Below are 10,115 nucleotides of genomic sequence, written 5' to 3'. Positions count from 1 at the left end.
AACTTGTCTTGTATGGATATATACACGTATGAGACAAAATGGATAAGACGTGTCATAATCAGCTGTTACAGGTAAAAGCATGTCTGCCGTCTGTGTTTGTCTGCAGCAGAAAGTAATTTGCTATTTTTGATATCTGAAGACAGCGGCGGCAGAATGTCATTTGTCTATATGCCAAAAGTCGTAATAAGAAGCTTTTGAAAATAAATTAATCGTGGGAAAGTCTCGTAAAGTTGCTATAATAATTCATAGCTATACATTTATTATAATTTAATAATTTGACACTCTTTCACAGTTATGCATTATTTGTGAATATTGCATAAGTAACGAAAAGTCAATATCTGAATTATGATTAATTATTGAGACCACATAAATGCATGCATTTAATCCATTTAAGTTGAATTTTGCATGGCATAATTAATTATACCTGATTAATTAAATACTTCTCATTGTTATTTAACTTTGACTAATTAATTAGTAAATGCATTTGATTGTAAGTTGGAAATTGCAATAAGAAGTTAGATTTATTGATGAGTAATAAAATAGTTGTAAGTTGACTTATGATAATTATGTGGGTTTTTTGTCTACTAAATTTATTCATAATTTATTTATAATATTTTTTTATATATATTTACAATAATTTTTAGTTAGGATATATAAATATGTTAGATTTATTTAGAAAAAAAATTATATAAAAAATTATAAATAAATAATATTTTTTTAAGAAAAATAATAATTTAAGTTTTTTTTTTAAAAAAAATATATACCAGCCTACATTCCATCCCTTAACCAAACAGACAATAACAAATAATATTCTAAAAGAAATGCGAAAATCCAGATCAGCTAATTCGGCTGCCCATAACAAGCATTCCATTATAAGGCCGTTTTAAACGGGCCGGGCCTGGATATGCCCAAATCAGTTTGGTAAATATTCGGGTTGGGCCAACTAGACCATTTTTGGGCCGGGCCATGTTGAGCCGAATGGACTTGAATGGGCTGAACCGAACCGGTTACATTGGGATAGGCCTTGATATTTATTCAAAATATTTATTTATATTAATATATTGTTTTAATTTTAATTTTTATTATTTTTAAAAATTAAACTCAAATCCATGCATCTTTAATTACGTGGCGGTAATAATTACTCCTTAAGATTCCGAAACTCGGTGCCAATTACTGCACCAAAAATACTGACCGTACACACAGATAGTTTCGGGTTCACAACACCACAGAGATCTGCACCGTTCAAAAGTATTCTGGACGGTGCAGATTCATCTAGCTTTACGAGTTCCAGGATCTCCAAAGATCAATCCACAACGTTAATACTAACATTGTATACTAGAATATTAATAATAATAAATAAAAAAATGAAAAGAAAAACCTTGAGGAGGGTGAGGTCTCTGGCTGGCTGAGGGTTTTCTTCTCTGATCGAGAAAACGCCGAATTTCTCGAACTTCGATCGATAATTGCCTCATGATTAATAACCACCGAAGAATTGAGGAATGATGAGATTCAATTGGAGCTTCATCTTGTTGTTAGCAACATTCTCCATCCTTTTGTTCGTGCGCGCCTGTGGTGAGTGATGTTTCGTCTTCGTTCTTAAGTTCGTTGAGATATATTGATCACCTTCTGCGCGAGCTTTTGCTACTTTTTTTTTTTTGGTATTTGGTTGTATGAATTTATAGGCTCTTAATTTCGCCTGCTTCGAGGATTGGGGGTGTTCGCGTGATTGATTATTTTCTTATCTAGTTCGTAATGTGCGTGGTTGGGAAGGTAGTGGTTTTTTGGCTTATTTGAACTTTTCTCGATTGGGAAGGCAGGCGGATCGATACTGAGAGTGTATTGTTAGCTGATTTTTTATCTGCTTTTCTATATACTAGTTTAAGATGTTGAATTCATGTATATATATGTGGAAAGCAGATACTTATGTTAAGTAATTTAGTTATGGTGTTGTTCATCTATGAAATTGCTGCTTTCTATCATTATGTTGTTGATAGAGCATGGTGTGTTGTTTTTGTTGTACTAATATGTTGTTGCTAAATAATTTATCTGCTGATTGTAGGTATACAATATACTAAACAAATGCATATAAAATGCTGAATTTAATCACCAAGTTACCGAGAACCATCCCCAATGGAAAGACTGTCTTACGTTTTGCTGTTTAGTTTCATTTTGGAAAGAATCGATAGTGGTGTGGGCAGTTGTGAATTGTTGGCTATTCAATTTATGCAAAGTAAGCACAAAACCATACATACACACATATATGTATACAGATACTATTATTAATAATTCTAGATATGAAATTATAGGCAATTTATGTAGTGAAGTAGAAAACTCTAAATAGAACAAAGTTGGTGATAAGAGTTTGGTTTCATTAGGTTGAGAAGTAGAGTTTTACATCGAACATTTTATATCTGTATAAGAATGTGAAAATGTGAGAGATTTATTGAGTTTCAGTCATGGATATCTTGTTATTTTGTTAGGCTTTGTTTACTTATGTCTTAAAAATTGTTTCCGCATTATTCATTATAATTTTTCTCTCTTAAAAGACATAACATTCAAAACCTATTTTTTGTTTAAAATATTATATGAAAAAACTTATTCTCTAGATGGAACATTCCATCCAACATCTATTTTCTATTCAATTTTTTACTAAATCTACCATATTAACATGATGAATATATAAACAGTATGACTGTAACTGAATTTTCGTTTAAACCGACAGTTCTCTGCAAATTTGACTGTGTGTCCTTTTCATTTTTATTTTTTACTGCAAAACCTGAATGTCAGTTTTCTACTTTTCTTCTGCACGCCAGTTTAGCTGATGGCATTAAATGTCCATTTGGTTTTGATGAGTAGAAGCAGCTGTTGTTTGGCAAAGGAGTTGGATGTGGATATATTACAACTCCCTTGTTTGGTATTAAAAATAAATAAATAAATAAAAACTGTTGCTTGATAGCGAAGTGCTATATGGTGGACAGGAAGCACGATATAATACAGTGGCAAAAAAGGAGAGTTTTTTATATTTGTCTAACAGTACTCGTTAATCCATATCCTGTAATAAGGTCTTTTGAGTATCAAGTTTCTTAGTAACTTTCTTGTGTGATGAGTGTCCTTTTTTAGTAAGGCGAGAATCAATGCAGATCGACGTGTTAGCATCGCTGCTTAATTTATACCATGAGATGCCTTTTTTGATTATCGGTGAGAAATGATTCTGTTAATTTCTACGGTAATCTCCGCTCCATTGAAATGTTTTGAATTGATGCAGGTAAAAGAAGTGACATTTGTGTTTCTCAAGGTGGTCGATTTCCCCCCTTTAGGAATGAAGGGAAGCCACCCAAAAAGGCAGGAAAAGGCCTTAGAGATCTTACACTTTGCAGGGTTTTTCGCAAAAGGACTTGCTGTGATGTAACTCAGACACATCCTGCTTTATTATCGATCAGGAGACTTGCTTCATCTGGGGAGGGAAGCCAAGAGTGCTTGCAACTCTGGGAGCTCTTGGAATGTGCTATTTGTGATCCACGGGTAGGCGTACAGCGTGGTCCTCCTCGTGTATGTGCCTCCTTTTGTGAGAGAGTGTATGACGCATGCTCCAGCGCTTACCTAGCTATGGATGCAAGGACACAGGTTTGTTTTTGCTTTGATTCTTTCGACTTATTGAAGAACCCGATTGTCTACTATTTACTTTCATCATGTTAAATAATATATATATATATATAGAGAGAGAGAGAGAGAGCAATTGCGACCAGAACTAATTTGTCTGATACTGTCTTACTTCATTCCGACGTGCATGGGATCCCAGTATTTTTAGATGCTATAATGTCGATTGTTGTTTCAACTTTTGGCCAATTTATTATTGACTGGACTGGGCATTTTATGTTTGTGTTTCAGGTTCTAGGGCCATGTGGTGTTGGCGACTTTGTTTGTGGTAGGGCATCTGAGTGGGTCTCTAATGGAACTGAGCTCTGCCATGCTGCAGGTTTCTCCGTCACACAATTTGGCGACCCTGAAGAAGCATGCTATGGCGGGAGGGGTAGTCTAGACTATATTGCCAATTCGTGGAAATCTTCAAATTCTGAGATTTCACCCGGAGAAAAAACAAATGAAGTGCTTGAAGATTTCACACAATGGATTGCTGATATGACCTTTAATGATAGGATCTCTTGGGCAGTTGGAGGCATGGTTCTTACAGCCGGGCTTCTCTTATTCAGGTCAATCAATTCATCCCTCACATGTTTTAGATTTATGTATTTATAATTTCTAGAAGAAGATATGAACAAATCATTCTCCTCATCCTCACATCAGTTAGCCTGCTCTTGTGGGTTTACGCCCCAAGTGGGGTGACCTGAACATGGCCCGTTACTAGATTTCTAGTTAAACATTAGATAGATTCCCAATTGCTATAGTTCACTCATTTTTAGTTAATTTCCTAATTACTTTAAGTCGTTTGCTGTGCCAATACACTATAAAGGCCATGTTTAAGTTAGTGAATTGGATTTATAATACTTCGAATATAATCTCATTGTATCAATCATAGCAAACACACCTTATAGAGTAAAATGATTTAAAGTAGTTAACCTAACATACACCCAATTTAGAATATAGTTAACTTTCGATTAGTTTTTATTGGTGGATAAATTAAGACTTTAATCCCATCAAGCTATTAAGTATTGAGTATATTTAATTTTGTTATTATTGTCCCAGGCTTTAAATTATTATGCTTTTATATTAATTAAAATTATATGTAATTAAGTTGAATAACATACCCTAAACATGTGGAAAAGGCTACCTACACAAGGACTCCAACCTTTAGGACCAAGTTACAACCCTGTGCCATCAAATGGCCCTTTCTAGGATACTGTGTATAAAGATTAAATGAAATCCCTCCATACAGCAATATTGAGCTTGCCTCATGGCCAAGGGATTTCATGAATTGTTCTTCCCTGTATAGCTAAGAGCGTCTCGGTCAGTGTAGTTGTCACATTTGTCATTGCAAAGGGTTGGGAATCTCCTCCAACTTGATGTCAATAATGCATTCTTACGTGTGACACTTGACGAGGATACATACACCATACACAGATCTTCCCCAAGGATCCAACCCAATCGGCAATGTATGCCTATTCCATAAATCCCCTGTTGAATTAAGGAGTTCGCACCCATGGGGTTTTCTTAGCTTGGGGTTCTTCGGGTCCAAACATGTCATTGCCTCTTTATGAGGCATTCTAGCGGGTCATATTTAGTATCTTTCTTGATTTATTTAGATTGACTATCATCTAATATGGCATCACTTTGAATCTAGATTTGTTCTAGTAATTAAAATTAAGCTCTGTATGTATCTGATGCTTTAGTATGTTCTCATAAAGTTCCTTCTTAATAATTTGTGCATTTTCCTCTATAAAAAGACCAACATGTATTTACTATAGTAAATTTCTGGATATTGCAGCAAGCGGAAAACCCAAAATCAGCGTCAAAAGCAGGCAGCTATTCAGCGCACGGTGAGGAAACTAGGGACGAAGATGAATTCTACTTCTTCTCATTACAGTCAAGGAAACAGAATGGGATACGAAAGATGAGCAGTAGGCTATATGTAAATACCTTTCCTTGTTTATCTAAAGGTTAGTCCTTCACAGCTACTTTTGTATCGCCTTTTTTTATGGTCACCCCACTTGATATTAGTGAGTAGAAGTTCGTTCACTTACTACTCCAAAACTTAAACATCATGGATTTATTAGTCTTTCAACTTTACATAAGCACTGCCGTGAATTCTCTAGATCAGTAGTTTATTTTCACTTTTTAGCTTTCGGTTGTTCTTCCGGTTTTGCAGGTTTATTTGGGTCGATGTTCTTCATTTACACTCGTCCCTCTTAAAACTTTCTGGCAGAGGAAGAGCAGATGTATCCAACAGGCCATATTTGTTTTGGAAACACTATTTGATTGATGGCTTAGAAGAAAGTAGATTTGGTTTTATATTCTGGAGCAGTTCGTTCTTTGGCACTTCTGAGATCAATTTTGTGCCAACACTTTTGAATATGTTGAGGGGTGTATAATATGATTAGCTCTGCTGCTATCCGGTGTATTTTTATTTTTTATTTTCTATTTTATTTTTATATACAATGTATACATCCTACTTGATAGAAAGTCTCACCAGAAGCAGTAGTGTAGTCGAAGAAAGGATATGGAACTAGCCATTGCTGCTTTGTATGCACCTATCTTATTTTATTTTAATATTTTTAATAGGAAAAATAGCATATTAAATAGGGCAACACAAGAAGATTCGAGGTTGACAATTCAAAGTCGTAATGTTCTTCTCATATAAAACCTTCATTTTCAACAATGAAATAGGAAAAGTAGGTGTGTTATCTTGCAACTTCAAATAATAATTATATTAAAGTTTTGTTTACATGGTAATTATTTCTAATTTATTATTTTATATATATATATATATTTACAAGGTATTACATCCAAAATGTTATTTAAACTAAAAATTCAAAAAAAATAAAAGTAAAAATAAAAATCACCAAGTAAATGTTCATAATTACATCCATAGCATCTCTCCCTCGTTAGTTGTGGTTTCCATACTTATTTTTTATTCAAATATTATATTCAATAATAGCCTACAATATAAAAAACACTTCCGAAAAGAGTCGTTAGAGTTCCTCAGATGAAAAATGAGTAAATGTAAAGGAAAAAATAATGATTGAACATGGTAATAAATACAAAAAAACAAAATTTGGAAGCTAATTTTAGAAATAGATATTTGATATGTTTCATCAAATGCTCATTTGAGTTTGTTGGGAGCCAATTCATTCCTTGTGTGAGTACCTGTCGTCGATTGGAAGAAACTTTGCATATCGCTCTGTTTTTGTCTTCCCTTCAGCCTTGTGATCGTAGTACTCGACCACAGCAGCTCCGGCCAAGGCAGCCAGTGTTAGTGCTTGTGCATGCAGCCTGAAATTGATGCAGAGCTGAAGTTAATATGCATAATATTTTTTCTAGATGAAATGAATGGTAGAATATAGCTTCTTCAGCTGAAAACATTATTTTGAAGGTTGTTCAATGACTTATCCAGGCAAGAGAATCAAGTTTCACTTGTAAAATGAATATATCAGAAAGGTATATGAATTCAATTATTTGAATGAAAGTTTGTTCATCTACATTGAAGTGAAATTGTGATTCAATCTATAGTGGTTGAGTTACTCGAGTATGGAGCTCGTGAAATAATGTGAAAACAAGTTGGATTCACTACACTGTGAAAGTGCAAAACTATGACTGAAACACAGGAATTTGATTGTTTTTTATGATGATTATGCAATCACAATCTACTCATTAAAGATCTAAAGCATAGTTTGAAATACATGGGAGAGAAGAAATTAAGTAATATAGCTTGCAAGAGTTCTACAGCCTTTACAAGACGAAACTTCTTCAAACTAAGTCCATTAGATTCAATCAAGGAAGGAATAACAGAGAATTCTCCGCAATCTCAATCTAGTTCCACATATATTGATGCTATACTATAACTAAAAGGTATATTCATCTAAAAAGCATCCTAGAAGATTTTACAAACCAGAAGCCAACAACGATCATCTATCAATAAGATTCACCAAGAACATAATGTTGGAGAAAGAAAAAAAGAGAAAAAATTATTTACCTAGCGTGAATGATCTTGACACTAGCCTTGCCAGGTTGACTCCAGTTGTAAGCCAATGATCCGATTACACCGCTTGCCCACAGGCTGCCTGGAACCTCCAAAAACACACGTCAATCAACAGAATCTCGAAAGAATGTAGAAATCACAAAGCAAATAGAAATAACAACAAAACAAAAACAAAACAGCTTCCACTCCTGCACTAAAATCAATGTTTTCACACAAAACAAAACCTCCGAACCTCATAAGAAAACGTCGAATCTTCAAAAGATTCCAGCGAAGCATTAACAAAATCAGCGAAATAAACAACGCGGTAAAATAAGAACTCACCGACTGTTCGAAGCTTATTCTCGACGATCCAGTGTCTGATGGATTCAAACCTAGACTTGAAGCCAGTCGATTCCGCCATATTTAGCCTTAAGAACGAGAGAGAGACGAACCAGAAAAATCTGCTACAAGAAAACACGCCGATGCACATATATATATACACACACAAGAGCGCGTGGGCGACACGGAAACTAAACAAGGAAGAGGAATCGGAATTTGTTACCAAAGCCGCGGGCGGCCTTCAGGTTCAACCCACCCTTTTTTCTTTTTCTAATGAATATTTATTAGATATTTCATCCGTCAAGTTACAAATTATATATATTTCAATTAAAAGCGTAACTATTTCAATTAAAAAATAATTATTTCATTAAATACTTTATTTTTTTTTACATATATTTTACGTTATATCAATACTTTTATTAAAAATAAAAAATAAAAATATCGTTACACTACTTTTACCTATCCACTATAATTAAAATACTATTATTTTCTTAAACTCCGCGCCAAAAGTAAATGTATATTTTTCTGTCCTCCATGTTTTGTCATAAAAATATATTAATAAAAATAAGTATCATATAATAAAAATAATTATAAATTAAGATAATTTATTAGTATAATTAAAATTTAAAAAATTATAAATTAAATTTTTTAAAATAAAATTAAAGTGTATAATGAAAATGATAAAATAAATTGGATCGACAAAAATAAAGAAATGCACATGAAAAGTGGGATAGAATAAGTAAATATTTTTTCCATTGTCCAATTTTTATACCTATTCGTTCAACATCATGCTTTTTTATTTTTTAAAGAATTATATAACTATTTAATTTTTAAATTTTAATTAAAATAATTATTATGTTGCTCTTAATTTATATTATTTGTATTATACTTTTATTAGTTTTATTAATATATTTATTAATAACATAATTTTTTTATAACATGAAAATTTGCTGTCGCTATTTAACGAATGTGTTTTAGGTAAACTCCGACAAATCACAGTCGCAAGTTCATACTCACGCACTGGGTCATTCTTTACCTAACATGATATTATTTTTTATTTCTAGTGTTACTGACATCATACATCTAGAACATAGAGTGTAATTAATAATACTCCCTCCGTCTCATCCATCTTTTGTGTCCCGTTTAGTATACATACGAAAATTTAAATAAGAATGAAATTATAAACATAAACATAAATATGAATGTGTTCAAAATCAAAGTATGAACACAGATATATTTAGAAAAGAATAATGAACACGATCAATTTTAACTATATTTGAAGCTTTGTCACATATTTGAATCCGTATTCAACTTGTGTCCGCTACTTATAGTTTCGATATTAGAATATGTTTCTTTTGATAAGTTTTGAAAAAAGAAATGGTTTAAGTTTGGTATTAGAAAAATATATATGAAATGAAAAAAATTACTATATCCATCTGGCTCTAAGATTACATTTACTTTTTCCGTACTTATCTTTGATCGAGCTTTAGAATGTCTCTTTTTTCTTCTCTGAAGTCTACAACAAAGAAGTAGGATATACAAGATTTGAACCTACATAAAAAATTTTTAACAGACTTACAGTCCGTCACTTTTGACCATTCGGCCACTCTCCCCTTCCCCAGCCGAGGCCCCCTTCAATAGGTTCTAATTCGTTGAAGGGGGGCGGCGCCTTTATCAAACAAGTCAATCAAAAAGCTTAACGATTATTAATTATCATATTAAAAAGTAATATAAATAAAAAAAAAATATTTTAATTAGTGTCTTATAATAATATTGATATAAAATATTATAAAAATATAAAAATATTTTTTAAAAAACGCATAATTCACATATAAAAAAATAAAATTCGGAGACAAAAAGAAACAAACCCTTAATTAGAAATAATGGAAATATATAGAAATAATGGTAAAGAATAAAATTGTAAAGAAAAAAAATTAAACAGATAATGAGTATTTATTTTTTTAAAAAAACAATAATTCAAATTGAAAAATATAAATAAAATACTAACAAATGAGAATATACTATATTATTAATTAGAAAAAATCAATCACTCAAATTTAATAAATTAGATAAAAAAAAATATATATTGTAGTTTTTATTTATATTTTTAGTCTGAAAAGTTATTTTTAATAATAATTTAAAAATG

At 32.2% G+C, this 10,115-nt stretch overlaps 2 protein-coding genes across 4 annotated transcripts; one reads left to right on the top strand and one right to left on the bottom strand.

The window, feature by feature from the left end:
- The first annotated feature begins 1,350 nt into the window (after nt 1-1,350).
- LOC127244953 (uncharacterized) lies at nt 1,351-6,216 on the top strand. Of its 3 annotated transcripts, none has more exons than XM_051265576.1 (6): nt 1,390-1,572; nt 2,060-2,230; nt 3,266-3,624; nt 3,889-4,208; nt 5,441-5,612; nt 5,795-6,216. In XM_051265576.1, the coding sequence occupies exons 2-5, from the start codon at nt 2,131-2,133 to the stop codon at nt 5,568-5,570; spliced, it is 909 nt and encodes a 302-aa protein (XP_051121533.1). In that variant the 5' UTR covers nt 1,390-1,572; nt 2,060-2,130; the 3' UTR covers nt 5,571-5,612; nt 5,795-6,216. The 3 variants fall into 3 exon arrangements, with proteins under 3 accessions (XP_051121542.1, XP_051121533.1, XP_051121526.1); XM_051265569.1 differs by having other exon boundaries at nt 1,411-1,572; nt 5,822-6,216; XM_051265585.1 differs by lacking the exon at nt 2,060-2,230 and having other exon boundaries at nt 1,351-1,572; nt 5,822-6,216.
- A 454-nt stretch (nt 6,217-6,670) lies between these two features.
- LOC127244969 (uncharacterized) lies at nt 6,671-8,131 on the bottom strand. Its single transcript, XM_051265598.1, has 3 exons — nt 7,973-8,131; nt 7,646-7,733; nt 6,671-6,945 (listed from the first exon to the last, which is right to left on the bottom strand). The coding sequence occupies exons 1-3, from the start codon at nt 8,118-8,120 to the stop codon at nt 6,801-6,803; spliced, it is 381 nt and encodes a 126-aa protein (XP_051121555.1). The 5' UTR covers nt 8,121-8,131; the 3' UTR covers nt 6,671-6,800.
- Between the last annotated feature and the right edge of the window lie 1,984 nt (nt 8,132-10,115).

The sequence above is a fragment of the Andrographis paniculata genome, unplaced genomic scaffold (assembly GCF_009805555.1).
Source record: "Andrographis paniculata isolate CXL003 unplaced genomic scaffold, ASM980555v1 Contig10END, whole genome shotgun sequence".
Lineage (NCBI taxonomy): Eukaryota > Viridiplantae > Streptophyta > Magnoliopsida > Lamiales > Acanthaceae > Andrographis > Andrographis paniculata.
This window is presented reverse-complemented; position numbering and strand designations above follow the sequence as displayed.